The 15727-nt window shown below is 41.2% G+C and overlaps 1 protein-coding gene across 2 annotated transcripts in view; it reads left to right on the forward strand.

Annotated features, from left to right (window-relative positions):
* The window catches only part of PTPN3 (protein tyrosine phosphatase non-receptor type 3), a 256929-nt gene extending 241454 nt beyond the window's left edge, over positions 1-15475 (forward strand). For both annotated transcript variants that reach the window (XM_036738284.1, XM_036738276.1), the window contains exons 24-26: positions 2548-2693; positions 4422-4557; positions 13343-15475. In XM_036738284.1, coding sequence (XP_036594179.1) covers positions 2548-2693; positions 4422-4557; positions 13343-13420 — 360 coding nt within the window. In that variant the 3' untranslated portion in view covers positions 13421-15475. The remainder of the gene's footprint in view (positions 1-2547; positions 2694-4421; positions 4558-13342) is intronic.
* Positions 15476-15727: the final 252 nt, after the last annotated feature.

A 15727-nucleotide genomic window follows, 5' to 3' on the forward strand; every position in this document is an offset into this window, starting at 1 on the left:
TGGTTTGCCATTTCCTTCTCCAGATGAGGAAACTGAGGCAAACAGTTCAGTGACTTGCCCAGGGTCACACAACTACTGAGTGTCTGAGACTGGATTTGAACTCAGGTTTTCCTGATCTGAGGCCTAGCACTCTATCCATTGAGCCTTCTAGCTGCCTTCAGCATTGTGGTATGGCAACCAAAAAGGCTATAATAGGGTCTTAGCCTGTATTAATGAAGTCATAGTGTGCATACTGAGGGAGAAGATAGTCATACTCTAGCCTACCCTGGTTAGACCACAGTTGGGGTAGTGTTTTCAGTTCTGACCACTGTGTTTTAAGAAGGACATTAACAAATAAGGGTAATAAGCAAGATGATGAAATCATGTAAAGATCAGGTGAAGGAACTATGGAGAAATGGCTTCTAAAAAAAGACTTAGGCATGACAGCCTTCTCCAAGTATTCCCAGGGTTTGACAACGATCTAGGGAGGCAGTGTATGGTGGAAGGAGCATGGAACTTGGAAGACCACAGCTACTGCTGTGATGCTTTCTTGCAATGAATAAATTACTCTGAGCCTGGACTTATGAGTGAGTGAATGAATGATTGATTGAATGAATGAGATGGAAAGCACTTATTAAATACATACCATGTGCCAAGCAGTGTGCTAAGTGCTGGAAATACAAATGGGATTAAAAAGATGAGGCAGTTTCTTCTCTCAAGAATCTAGCATTCTAACTGGGGGAGACAAAACACGTTCAGGTTCAAGGCAAGTGGAAAGGCCCCAGAATTCTTAGAATACACCAGCAGGTCAGGTGACAGTGCCCAGGGGTCCGGAGGGCATAAGGCAAACCCTCTTAGGTTTGGAGGACAGTAGTAAAGCTTAGTGGTCCTTCATGTAACTGAAAGGCTTATAGTTGGTCACTCCCAGCTCATCCATATGATAAGAGCAGCCATGTCACTCTTCCCTCCAGGCTGGCCCTGATGATATCTGTCCAACTCAGGTGATTGTTGGGTGAGAGATGAAAGGAAAGCAAAGAAGGGCAAAGTTCTCTGTCAGACGTTATATGTAAATTGAGGATAATAATATTCATACTTTAGACACGCTACATTGGGGCAGGTAGCTAACACAGTGGATAGTACGCTAGGCTTGGAGTCAGAAAAAGACAAGAGTTCCAATCTGGCCTTAGATACTTACTAGGTGTGTGACTCTGGGCTTAATCTCTGTCTGGCTCACTTTCCTCGTCTGCCAAATGGGAATTGTGATAGTGCCTACCTGTCAGGGTATCGTGATGGTAAAATGAGGTAATATGTGTGAAGCACTTAACACAGTGCACGGAACATAGTAGCCGTTTAATAAATGCTTGTTTCCTTCTTCCTTTTTGTGAGGAAAGTGTTTGATGAATGCTCAGTTCTTCAGTACCTCAGGTTGCCCACCCACCGATGCAGATCCTGGCCCTTCCTTCACTTAATAGAATCGGTGCGGCCAAAAATGTCATTTCTGTGCTCATTCCTGCAAAGGCAGGGGAGCTTAAAATGTTCTGCTTTTCCTTCTCCAAATCCCACCCATTCAAGAGGTCCAGGTGGAATCCCATCTCCTCCATGAATCTTGCTGCTGCTCTTCTCATCAGAGTGGTCTAGTGCAGGCGTGGGGAACCTGTGGCCTCCAGGTCCTCAAGTTCGGCCTTTTGACTGAGTCCTAGTTTTACAGAACAAATCCTTATCCCCTTATTAAGGGGATTTGTTTTGTGAAGTTTGGATTCGGTCAAAGGGCCGAACTTGAGGACCTAGAGGGCCACCAGCCCTGGTCTAGTGGTTATTAGGGTAATTAGCCTGGGCCTTGACTGTTCTCTGCCATTCCAGAGGTACTCGTTTTGGCCCCTAGTCAGACTGGAAGCTTCTTCAAAGAAATGGCCATGACTTCTTCTCTACATCACCCACAGACTAGGAGATTCAACCCAGTCAATATTTAATAGCTAATCACAGCTATTGAAATTGAATTTTATAGATAGGCACAGTTTCTAACAAGTGTTTCAGTGTTTGCAATATATCTTCTGTTTAGAAGGGCCAGTTATGGGGACTAGACCTGAGATTTTATTAGAAAGGAGCTCCAGGTGAGGAAATTTGTTCACCAAGGCAAGTTAGCAGTTTCTTTGCAATATATAATCTTACAGAGTTGCCTAGCAGGACTTCTTAAACGTTTTCCACTCACAACCCCTTCAATGCTCCTTAAACTGGATCACAACTCCCTATGCCGTTGCAACCCACAATTACGAAGCACTGGTCTAGAGCCCTGAGAGATTAAGTGATTTACCTGTGGTCACACACAACTAGAGACAGGAATCTATGTCCTCCTGGCTTTCGAGGCTGGCTCTCTGTCCACTCTGTCATGATGACTCTATTTAGAGGACCTGTGAAAAATGCTGAGAAACAGCATGGTGTAGTGGATAGAAGACTAACCTTGGAGCTGAAAAGACCTGCGTTCAGGTACTGCTTCTGACAGACTAGCTCTGTGATAAGTCACTTAATATTTCTAGAGTCTGAAGTAAAATACATCTTTTCCCACCGCAGACAGGGGAAGAACACACAGTTACTCATCTCCAGTACGTCGCTTGGCCTGATCATGGGGTTCCTGAAGATTCATCAGACTTTTTGGAATTTGTAACCAATATGAGGGCAATGAGAGTGGAAAACGAACCTATCTTAGTTCACTGCAGGTATATAGTTTAAGATAAATTTCTATTGGGGTGGGGAAGGAATGGGGGGAAGTTTGTAGGCTGATACTCAATTTATGGTATTAATCTTGAATCCTAGAAAGACATGTACTTTTTTTTAATAAATTAATTTTTTATTTTTAGTTTACAACACTCAGTTCCACAAGTTTTTGGGTTCCAAATTTTCTCTCCCTCCCTGTCTTCCCTAAGACAGCATGTAATCAATGTAGGTTCTACATATACCTTCACATTGAAATTATATACATAATAGTCCAGTTGTAAAGAAGAATTTTTTTTAACCTTCTGTACCCAGTAATCTCTTTGATGCTTAACAAGAGTAGTGAACTGGCCCAACCATTCTGGAGAACAATTTGGAACTGTGCCCAGAGGGCCATAAAACAGTGCATGCCTTTTGACCCAGCAATACCACCATTAGGTCCGTATCCCAAAGAGATCAAAGAAAAAGGAATAGGACCTGTTCATACAAAAATATTTGTAGTAGCTCCTTTTGTGGTGGCAAAGTATTGGAAATCATGGGGCTGCTCATCATTTGAGAAGTGGCTGAACAAGTTGTGGCACGTGATTTTGATGGAGTACTATTGTGCTGTAAGAAATGAGGAGGGAGGTGGTTTCAGAAAAACACAGCAAGACCCAATATGAACTGATGAAAAGTGGAGTGAACAGAACTGGGAGATAGACCATTGTGCACAACGGCAGTGTTGATCATGTGACAGGCTTGGCTACTCTGATCAATACAATAATTCAAGATAATTCCCAAAGACTTATGATGAAAATATGCTGTTCACCTCCAGAGAGAGAACTGACGAATTCTGAGTGCAAATTGAAGTATAATTTTCTCACTTTATTTTTCTTGCTTTTTAAAAAAAAAATATAGCTAACATAGAAATTATGTTTTGCATGATTTCACATGTATAATTGATATCATATGGCTTGCCTTCTCGATGGGTATGGGAGGATGTGGGAGGAAGGGAGAGAATTTGCAACTCAATTAAAAAAAGAAGGACGCTAAAAATAAATAATAAATTAAAATATGAAAAAAATACCTAACAAGATTTAGAAAACTGTAAAATACAAAGCCTTGTGATTCATGTGAAGGCATGAGGATCATTAGATGGAAAATAAAAATATCCCCTAGCATAATTTTCTACCATGAAAAATTTTTCTATTGTCTACATGTTTTAATTCTTTAATCTAATGGACAATTAATTACATGCATAAGGAAGGAGGAGAATATTTGTCTATTTTACAAAAAAATTAAACTATAAGAAGATCATTCTTAATGTTCATTTAAAAAAAAACTAAAGTATTCCTATTGGAGCTTTTGGAATATTTACTCAACCCCCCCGCCATAATTTTAAGGTCAGTGTTTATGGTTTAAATGTTTTTAGAATGTACATGAATTCTTATTAGTTGCCTGCATAATATATAAAATCAGAGTTCCCAAAAAACTGGAAACACCTACATTGGATATATGCTGTGAATAAATACTCACTAGCATTGTCTCATAGAACCTCACAATGGGAAGGAACCCTAGGAACCATCTGGTCCTATTTGAACCTGAAGAAGAATCCGTTCTATAATATTCCCCTTATTCCCAAAGATTTTTTTTCCTTTAGAAGGATGTGGCATCTAAGCTGTGGCATTCAAGGTGATTCTAAGTCCAAACCTGTCTTCCTAATGTACCATTGCTTTCCTTGTTTTATTTTTCAGTGCTGGAATAGGTCGAACTGGTGTGTTGGTCACTATGGAAACAGCCATGTGTTTAATTGAAAGAAGCCAGCCTGTTTATCCATTGGATATTATCCGAAAAATGAGAGACCAGCGTGCTATGATGGTGCAGACATCAGTGAGTTAGAATACTAACCTAATTCTAGATCATGAGGAGTCCTTGCTAAGATGTTTTCATGCTAAATGTTTGTTAAGTTAAAATCTCTGTAAAATATCCTTTTTACTTGGTATTTTCAAAGGTAATTAATAGTCCGAATGTCTTATTCAATAGGCTTACATTTTACCTACCAGTTTAATTTCTGTAGATAAATGCATCACTTCTTTAAGCATTAATTCTAAGCACATTCATTGGATGAGCATTTATTAATTGCAGATTGTGTGTATTTTCACTTCCTTATATATTCTGCCCTCCACCAGAGGTATAGTCGCAGCAGGAATGAAAATGTGGTTACTCTCTTTGATTACATTCCCTCATCCTCAGGGCAGCCACAGTATCCCTTGACATAGTGTTTATCTAACTTATTTCAAGGTCAGACCTGGCAAGCGGAGAGCACTGTGCCTCTGGGAATAAATTTGGCCACCTTTTGTTCTGATAAAATACCAGGACCGTTTTAGTTCATCCAGAACTACTTTGTGTGCACCAGTGAAAAGACTCAGAAACTGTGATCTTTAAGACTTACACACACACACACACACACACACACACACACACACACACACACACGTGACTCTCTACCCTTTTTTTGTGTTAGGATAGTGCAGGAATACAGTTAACCATTTCTTTAGTCTAATGGTTATTCACTTGAATCCTGCAATTTAATATAACTGTCTCCCTGTTTTATTTGTAATTTTACTTCTATGATAAAGACAGCTTAGAATATTGGCTTCTCTATCAAGAGTTTGATCCCATCTTTCAGTGTTTTGCTGTTAATAGATGGATATATTCATGAAGTGATTGAAATTAAATAGAGACCAGAGAAAGGAAGGAGCTGTTACTACTATACCATTGTTCTTGGAGCTCACACACAGCACTGTACTTTTTAAAGAGACAACTGGAGACTTCTGTGTATAGGACGTAGTGATGTGACTGTCCTGATAAACTGGGAGTGCATAGAGAATGCTCAAAACTGCTTTAAATCTCTCTCTTTTAAAATCTCTTCAAATGTTATTACCACATCTTTTGTTCTGGTAAACAAGTTCCTTCAGAAGTCATTTCTACGGTGTGAGCTCTCAGTCCTTGGGACAGCATCTATGTAGGCCTCAGAGAATGAGGGGTTTGAAATAGGTGTTCTCTCAGGTCCCTACTGAGCTGTGACATTCCCCATGACCTTGAAACACTAAATTCTCTTGATTAAGCACTTTGAAGGAAAGGTAACTTAAAAGTTGTAGATTACTAGTGAGTGTTGGGAATACAAGCACTTCAAGGCTTCTTATTTCCTGCCGGATACCTGTAGGTAGAACCGGAGGGTGTAACAGTCCAGTTCTACCTATAAGCATCCTACAGAAAGTAGGTCCACCTGCCCTCAGCAGAAGACACTCCTGGAAACAATAGTAGGACAGTTATTCAACGGGATGGACCCAGACCTAGGGACCTAGAACGCTCCAGGAGGAAGAAAGCCAGGGGAATTTATTACTGAGGCAGTAAGCTAGGATGTGCTCATCAGCTGCCTCTCTCCCTTAGGGCAGTTAATTTCTGACCAGTCAGAAGCAGTGTCAGGAATCCCTGACCCAGGGTTATCTTCTTCCGGCCACTTGCCTCATCACAGCCAAACAAGGTGATTATAACGCTGAAACTCCCCATGCTTTTACAGTAAAATTATGGGATCGTGTTCACCAGAGAATTCCCCACCTACATGAGTTAAGATTTGCCTATTTAAAATTGAGCTCTGGCTGCTCTGGACCGGCTCAGAGGCTCCCAGGAAAGCAAGGTGAAAGGACCTGATCTCTGTGGTTAATGTGAAGAAAATACGGAATTGGCCAAGAGTTTGGACCCTGTCTGTCAGTGGTCAGATGGCCAGGAATGGTCCTTATTGATAACTGGTCCAGACTAGGCTAAGCAGTCTGAGCCTGCATCTTTGAGCCTCTCCCAGTCTTTCTTCTTCAGGAACAACATCAGGGAAAGCGAGCAGTCACCAATATGAAAACAGGCCGTATCCGAAGATATTTTTTTTCCTTCAGATTTCATTGGGTAGCTAGCTATTGCAGCAGATAGAGCGCTGGGGCTACAATCAGGAAGATCTGAGTTCAAATATGCCCTGAGACACTGGCTATATCACCCTCGGCAAGTCACTCAGCCTCTCTTTGCCTCAGTTTCTGCATCTGTAAAATGGATATAATCACAGCACCCATCTCCCAAGGTTGTCACGGATAAAGTAAGACACTGATCATGAAGCACTTAGCACGGTGCCTGACTTACAGTGCTATATAAATATTAGCTGCTTTTTTTCATTTACTGACTCATTTTCCAGTGTCTGTAAAAATGTTAGCACTTGCTGAATTCTCTCACGCTCACCACACAAGCAGGATATTTTCCCTTCTAAATAAACTATTTTGAATGTTCAAGGTTTTTTCCCCTCCCCCAAAGCGAGGGAAAAAAGAAAACAAAACCCTAGTAACATATATGCTAACAAATACAACAAATCTGGAACAAGCAAACCTGTAACAAATAACGCAGCAAGCACAACAAATTCTCACTTTGGCCATGTCCAAAAATGCGTCTGGTTCTCTACCCAGAGCCCATCACCATTTTTGTCAGCAGGTGGGTAGTGGCCTTCATCACTGATCCTCTGGAATTGCGGTTGGTTGTTGCCTTCATCTTGAGTTTTAAGGTATTTTCTAAAGTGTGTCATCAGAAATCCATAATTTATCTTGGCAATCTAATGGGTCCAATAGGCCTTTGTGGACTGGCCTGGAAGCCTAATATTGTGTCTCTAAGAAAATATATTCTGAATTAGAACTCAGGAATCTGAAGGTGTGTATTGCCATAGAGAAATCTTATTGACCCTGAAAGAGAAGAGAGAAGTTCCCCTCCTAGCTGCATTCCACTGACCCTGAAAGAGGGAAATAGCCTGTCTTAGCCACAGTGGCCTGCAGAGTAGCAGGTAACCCAGTCTGTGCTGACCAAGGTGTGACTGCTTACAAAACAGACTTGCTCACCTGTGACTGCTGCCATCATTTCTGCAAGAGACTCTTCACTCCTCCCTCTCCGTATGTTTTCCACCCAGGGAAAGGAGAATCTTCCCTGTTATTTCAGTAACTACTTACTTCTCTGTTGCCTCTAGAGGATGAGTCCAGCCAGCTCAGCCCGTATGTGTCCAGGTGTTCATTCAACTGGCATTTATTTATTAAGCAAGCGCCTGCTGTCTGCAGAGGGCTGTGCCTAGGTTCTGGAGGAGTTACTAAGCATAGATGTTTATAGCTTCAGTTTCCTGGGGAGCCAAAGGATTGTGGCATAGAACCTAGGATGGGAGATTTTGAGCTGGAAGGATGCTTAGAAGCAACTTTTCCAACCCCTTTGTTTTACTCTTGTTCTTAGCTAGGGAGACCATGGAGGTGAGCTAAGGCCATCATTTAAATTATCTTTAATTATCTTCACCTATCCAAGAAGGGCACTACTCCCCTTTTGCCTAAAGCAGAGAAAAGCAACGAGTAACTAGAAATTTGAAGATAAACTTCTGGGCTGGCCTGAACTCTCAGAGCTGAAACCCTGGAACCAGCCTGTTCTAGACCCAGAAGGGGCTGGACACCCATAGAAGGACTCAGGGTTAGCTGGACCAAAGCATCCAGATAAAACCTACTGATGATTCCAATGTGTAAGCCCCATGAGGACAGGGACTACAGTTATCCCTTCCACATTCCCCATCCCAGTTTCAATATATTATAGGTTGGTGTTTCAACAATCCAGCTAGCAGCTTCTGTAGGGGTGCAAGATCAACCAGCACCCAGAAAGCTGCCAACACACTGCAAAAGCACAGGTTCTTTTGATCTGCTTTAGTAAGGAAAGCAAAGTTAAGGGGTTGACAAACTTACTTCAATTCAGCACACAAATATCATTCACTTAGTTCAGGGGGAAAAGCCAGCACCCTGAACTTCAGAGCAAAATACAAACAAAGTACAAACATCAACAGACAGACCTTGTCTGATTCAAATCCCAATACATAGTTACCAGAGTTTAACAAAGTCCCAACATCCAGGTTTACGAGCTGGAGGGCTTCTTAGCTACAGCTGCTCGGGAGTCTCCAAACGCCACCAAGAGTGAGAGCCCTGCACAAATGGCTCTGTCTTGGCTTCTTATAGGATTTCAGACGTCATCAAACATCATCTGAATGACCAGAACTTAGGCTGCTATGATTGGCTCTTGAGTTAGCCCCTCCCCTTAGGACCCTGGGAGGTTCACATCCACATAGGTTAGGTTAACACCTAATAGAGGTTAGAGCCTGGGGCTTGGCACTTAGTAAGACTCAATGAAATACACTGAATTACTCAAAGGAAACAAAAGCCAAACTCTTCAAGGGCACTTGTTGAACTAAGTGCTAAGAGCCCATTTTGCTTACCAACGCAGTTGGCATAAGAAATTAAATGGGAATTTGGGGGGAGTTTTGTGGAAGCCGCAGATGACCCAGAAAAATTTAGGAGTCAGAAATGCATAAAATATATGTATGGTATTGTATAGTATCAACTTAAATTTTACAATAAGGTACTGTAAACACCCCATAAAAGAAAAAAAAATTTAGGTATCTTCTCTGGTACAAAGGGAGGGCCAAAAAAAATTTACGCATATTTTCCAGATCAAGGGGGTGCCACGCTCCTAATCTCTGTGATGTGGAAGGGATAACTATACATTTTGTTTAAACTTTGCATTTCAAACCTAATGCAATCTAGTGATGATACCAATTTATAAGTAAGCTCCATGAGGACAGGAACCAAATCTCATATAAACTTTGCCTCTCCTTCTGGCACAATGTGCATTTAATAAGTATTGAACGAATGATGTGGTATTTGATCATCGGTCATAGTTTTGAGGCTGGAAGGCTTAAAAGGCTTAGAAGCCATCCAGTGAGGAAGCTGTGGCACAGGGGAGGCCCAGAGTCACGTAGTGCTTCAGAGTTACAGAGCTCTTTCTTCACAACAACCCCAGGATGTGTAGGTAGCTACAGAATTTGAGGTTCAAGGCATCCTAGAGATTATCTAGCCAACTCCCTTATTTTTACACAGGAGAAAACCAAGACCTAGAGGGACAAAGAGACTGGCCTGGGGTCACACAGTTGTTAAATATCTGTGCCAACATTCAAATCCAAGTCTTCTGTCTCCAGTGCCTGTTCTGCTCTACCAAAAATATGCCAGATTACAAAATTTTGATTTGATATAGCATAAAATTCTCTCTTTCTCTCTCTCCCTCCCTCCCTCTCCCCCTCTCCCTCCCTTTCCCCTTCCCCCTCCTCCTCCCTCTCTTCCCATCTTCCCCCCCCATTCTATCTCTCCTTCTCCTTCCTTCCCTCTTCCTTTCCTTCTCCTTTCCACTCCCTCACTTCCCCTCTTTCCTCCTTCCTTTTCTCTCCTCTCACTCTCTCCCCCTCCCTCCCTCTCTCCTTCCTCTCTCTTTCTCCCTCTCCCTTTCTCCCCCTTCTCCATCTTCTCCCTCTCCTCCCTCATGTGTATATAAATTTTTTTAACTGTACATGCAATTTTAGTACCCAATGAGCAGTGTTGCTTTACTAATGAAATTGGGCAACTGCTTCTAAAATTATAGCCTTAGAAAGTTGCCCAGAGCACTGAGATTATATGACATGCCCAGCCAGGGTCCCACAACTAGTATGTGTCAGAGGCAGGCCATGAACCCAGTCTTTTGACCCTGAGGCCAGCTCCCTAACCATTGCACGACTCTACCTCTCAGTTCTTTTAATATATCATTTAAAAAAATAAGTACTTCATACCTGTTGCATAACTTTGCTTTTGTCAAGTTCCTGCAAACCTCTTGACACATTTCATTCCTTTCTGCCTCTTCAGAATCATTTTCCTGCCAGGTGTAATGGCACATACCTGTAATCCCTGCTCCCAGAAAGGTTGGGGCTGGTAGATCACTCAAGCTCAAGAATTTTGAGCTGCAGTTGGACCCAAATTGATCCAGTGTCTGCCCTAAGTCTAACACCAATATAGTGGGCCCTCAGAAGGGGAGGAGGTGTGGGGCAGGAGAATCAGACAGGCTAACGAGGGGTGAACCAGCTCGGGTCTGACAGGAGCTTCCATACTCATCCACATTGGAAGCCAGCCTGTGAGTGGACACACTACCAGCCTGGAAGAGGTAGGGAGACCCAGTCTGAAAAAAAAATCCCCCTGTTTTATTTCTTTGATTATTTTCTCTATCCTGTGTTTATTCTCTCTAACAATCCGGAGTAGTAATAATGACTTTATTATCACTAACACTTACATAGCTACATGCCAAGGCACTATGCTAAGCACTTTATAATTATTACCATATTTGATCCTCACAACAACCCTAGGAGATAGTTTCCATCGCTATTCCCTTTTTACAGAAGAGGAAACTAAGGCAAATGGAAGTTAAATGACTTCTGCAAGGTCTCACAGCTAAGTGTCTGAGGTCAAATTTGAACTCAGGTCTTCCTGACTCCAAGCCCAGAACTGAATCCACTGCATCACCAAGCTGTCCCATGTTTGAGGGTATTCCTCCAGCTCTTTCACATTCTTCCCTATCAGAGAGCTTACATTCATAATAGACATGTAATGAGGACTAGCTCATACAGGAAGAGAGACATAGCACATGCCTTGAAGGTCACATGCCTCTGTCCTTCCTGCCTGTTTCTCAAGTTCTGCTAGAATTCTTGGTAGTCGTTCCTTGAAACTCCCTGCATACAATGCTGTTGCACATTATCTGTTTGCCTGGGGCTCTTTTCTCTAATGGAACCACTTAGGCATTAATCCCTACTTCCATCAACAGACACAGTGGTGTACACAAGAGACATTTGATAGCAGTTTACACACACACACACACACACACACACACACACACACACACTGTCTCACACTCCCTCGCATGCACAATGTATGTAGAGAGAGAAATAGATTTATTTTTTCTTGGCCTCTTTAGAAGGGATGGCCTACAAAAACATTATCTCCTCAAATCAGCAGGATCCTCAAGTCAGTAGGGAAGATATATTTTTGGTCCACTTTACAGGTGAGAAAATAAAAACATAGAGTAGTTTTGACTCGGCCAGAATTAGTGACAGAGCCAGGACTGGCTCCACGGTCTCCTGATTCCAAGGGCCAGGTGCATTTTCAAGTTGGAATGAGATACTTTTGAGTCAGAAAAAAATAAATTTCTTTTTTAAATTTAATTTTCTCCTTTTAAAAAGAAACCCTGTACATAATTAGTAAACAACTTTTAGAACATACCCTCCTGTAGAGATACTGGCTGAAAATGGAATAAAGAATGGTTTAGAACAGGGCTGGGGAATCTGCAGCCTTGAGGCTACAAGTTTGTTCTGTGAAGTTTAGAGGCAATCAAAGGGCCACACTTGAGGAGCTAGAAGGACACATGTGGATTTGTTCTGTGAAGTTTGGAGTCAGTCAAAGGGCCGCACTTGAGGACCTAGAGGGCCACGTGTAGCCTCAAGGCCGCAGGTTCCCCATCCCTGGTTTAGAAAAATTAATAGAGGAGGATAGAGCCATAAATCATTGTTGAAGAGAAAGAAGTATTTAGGGCAAATCCCTAATGCTTGTTGTCAGGGAAGGGAAACAGTCTCTCACCATCCTTGGGTACCTCTTAGAGACAGAACACTGAAAGGGATGTATTGTGACTGACTAGTATGATGCTTGCTGAAGTATAGGTATGAGAACTCCAAATCTTACCACAAAATGTTTTCTAGTTAAAACTGTGATGGTCATGGTACTTTGATTATTTTGATTTTTACCTTTGGGGACCATCTTTGGGTTGCTATTCTGGTGTTCCATGAAACCAGCCTTCCTATTATGTTCTTTACAGATGGTGGTTGTTTGGCCCACTTAGATTGGGAGTCCAAAGATCTAGGTTCTAAGTACAAAGAGGGCATGGCTTAAAATTTCTCATGTTAAACCTCTGGGGCCTCAGTTTCCTCATCTGTGAAATGAAGGGGGTCTGAGGCACCTTCCAGCATCAGATCTATTCTCTATCAATAACCAGTTTTGCAACCTCAGGGTAAGCCACTTAACCGCTCTCTAAGTCCTCTGGGTTACTCATACATGAAATGGAAATATTAATATTTGTACCAGCTGCTCCACATAATTGTTTTGAGGAGAGAGATTTGTAGACTTGAAAGCATGACATAAAAGTGCACTATCATTATATTATGGGTTGTGTAATAGTAATAATTCCTCTGGTCCTCAGTTTCTCCATCTGTAAAGTGAGAAGATTGCGCTAGCCAACCTTCCAAGACTGCTTCCATCTCTAACACTGTAGTCTTCTACAGTTCTTAAGGAAATGAAGGCATAAGATTTGTGGTTTTGAGGGAGGGACCATTTCATAATTTTAATAATAGTCATTTTAGCTAATAATATTTTATTAATAGTCATTTTAATTGATACATTCACACAGGTGTACATGCCTTTCTTGGCTTCTTTAGAAGAGTTGGCCTACAAAAGCAAGTCACTGTGGAAGGCAAATTATCCCTTCCTTTTGCAGATAATTGCACTGAGGCTTAGAAGGGACCGCAGAATGGGCCTCAGTTAACCTGCTGATCCCCAATCAAACAGATCTCTTCACTCTAGAGAAGTGATTCTTTGATTCTAAGACCTTTTCCACAGAAAAAGTTTCTGTGGCAGCCTTTTCAGCACATGTATTATCACCATGTCAGGTCTGTGCAAATGCCCGACTTTCCGGATGCTTCCTCACTCTTTTCTCTCTTCCACAGAGCCAATACAAGTTTGTGTGTGAAGCTATCCTTCGGGTCTACAAAGACAGTCTGGTTCAACCACTAGATTCCAGCTAACACGACTGTTTGCCATTTGCCAAGAGCACCAGCCGTAGGAGCGAGACACGTCTGACTGGAATCAGCAAGATGGATCCACAGAGGCTAGAAGAAGAGAATGAGAACCTTTGAACTCTGCACTTTAAATTTCCTTAGAAAAAAAAGCATCTTGTATATAGGAACATGTAGATACGCGTGCATGCGGTTGTGTGTAATACCGTTCCCGCACATATTTGTGGACAGAAACTTCAGTGATATTCTGCTTGCTTCTGTTGTCCAATGGAGAAATAATCAAAAGGAAAGAAAGAGTCGAGTAGAACTCATGGCCTCCATCTTAACTTACCTGTAGGCCGCCATTATAACCCTGGTAGCCGTCATTTTGCTGAGCATTCAGAAACTAAGTAGCATTGGTTATTTAGGCTTATCAAGTCTTTTGTTTGGGGAAAAAAAATACTAAAGGCTAAGCATTTTAGGGCTCCTAGAAAGAGCAGAACAATTAGAGGATTAACTCTCTTGCCCATCTTTAAAAACTGCCTATTATGTCAATGGATCTGTGATTTCCTTGTTCTGGGTACTCCCTCCATGCTTTCTTACCTGTTCACTTTTTTATCTGTGTTTATGTCTTCTTTAGAGGATCCTACCCAATGCACTAAAAGCCTCTAGGTTTTTGGTTAGTTTGGGGTTTTTTTTTAACATTTTCTGAATACCATTATACTATTTACTTAGTACACCAGCTCATCTGTGATCTCTCAGCCTCACTTATGTCATAGATGGGCCCTCACCCTTTTCCTGTCATACATACCCTCTGTGTTGTATTTCACACCACTTTTTATACACAAATCATCATCGTGATATGCTGCAGCCTCCTTACACTCACCCTGTGTTTTTCCATTGCCCTGTGAGTTGCCCACCATTTTGATTCCTCTGATATCATGGTGTTCCAAGATTTGCCATCATAAAACATCCCTGGGAAGAGTATTGGTGTTAAAAAAAAGAAAAAAGATGGGTTTTGAATTCAGAGAGTAGAAACCCTTGAAAAAAATGCCAGTTGTACTGGTAAATAATGAATATTTATTCACTAAATATAATAGACATGCAAGGCCTAATATAATATACATTCAGCTAAAGAACAAGGCATGCCAAGTCTAACATTGTTTATTTGTTTTTGAAGCCTTCAGGCGTTAAATCATTCAGATGTTAATGTTTTTGAGAACTGTGTCCTAACGCCCCCTCCCCCTTCTTGCCTCTTCATCTCTTCTGGTTTGTACTTAAATATGTAAACTAGATAACATTTTTTCTTTTTTTTTATTTAGCTTACAAACTCTAAGCTTTGATCTGGAGGTTTAGTATTCTCAGTTTCTCGAATTTATTTATTAGCGTTAGATGCAGTTTGTGAATTGATACTACGTCACCTTGTCTCTCTGACTGGTTTACTGTGCATTCAAAATCCAGTACTGGAAAATGTCGACTACTGAAGCTACTCAACGTTTTGCTGCTACTTCAAACTGTTAAACGTGGAAAAAGCTATGCTGTTAGCGTGGGGATGATATGGTGGAAATATTCAGTCTCTGGCCTTTTTGAAAATCATTTTTTATCCCGTTGACCATGGGAAACACAAGTACCCCAAGGGATGTGCCTCTGTGTGTGTGTGTGTGCGTGCGTGCGTGCGTGCGTGTTTCAAGGGCAATTTAATACAAGTTACGGATGAGTTATAAAATCCAGGTTTCTGTATATATGAAAGATTGTACACTTTTACCCTTAATACAATGGTCTCAGTTTCATTTCAAAGGTGAGGATCAGACCATCTGAATGGTATAAACACAATGTTGATGTTAATTTATTGGAGCACATCCTACTTGTAATTGTACTAGAGAATTCTGCCTCTGTTAATAATATTGTTAAATTTTTAAAAAATATATATGATAGAATTATAACAAAAATATTATTATTTAAGGAAGATAATCTGAAGATCTGAATGTGCTATACAATGTAGACATTTATATGTGTTGAAAAAAGGAAGCTAGCCAGTTTCTTAATGAGAAGTATGAATAAAGATGCTTTCGTATGATTATGCCACGTGATGAGGCTGCCATTTTGATATTCTGCAATCTCTCCACTGATTAAAAGGTTTCCTTTAGCTGTGAAATGGTTAAAGGACATCGTGGGAACTAATTTTTCTAAAGGTATTAGGGCCTTTATCTGTGTAGATCAACCACATTTGCTCAAATTCTTTCCCTGTTTCTTCCACAAATATTTTAAAGTGGGGTAGAGGAAGGAATGCTAGATTACTTCGTAAAATTGTTCCTGCTCTGTGAACCCTGGAGGCTC

Source organism: Trichosurus vulpecula, chromosome 1 (assembly GCF_011100635.1).
Source record: "Trichosurus vulpecula isolate mTriVul1 chromosome 1, mTriVul1.pri, whole genome shotgun sequence".
In the NCBI taxonomy this organism is placed as follows: Eukaryota; Metazoa; Chordata; class Mammalia; order Diprotodontia; family Phalangeridae; genus Trichosurus; species Trichosurus vulpecula.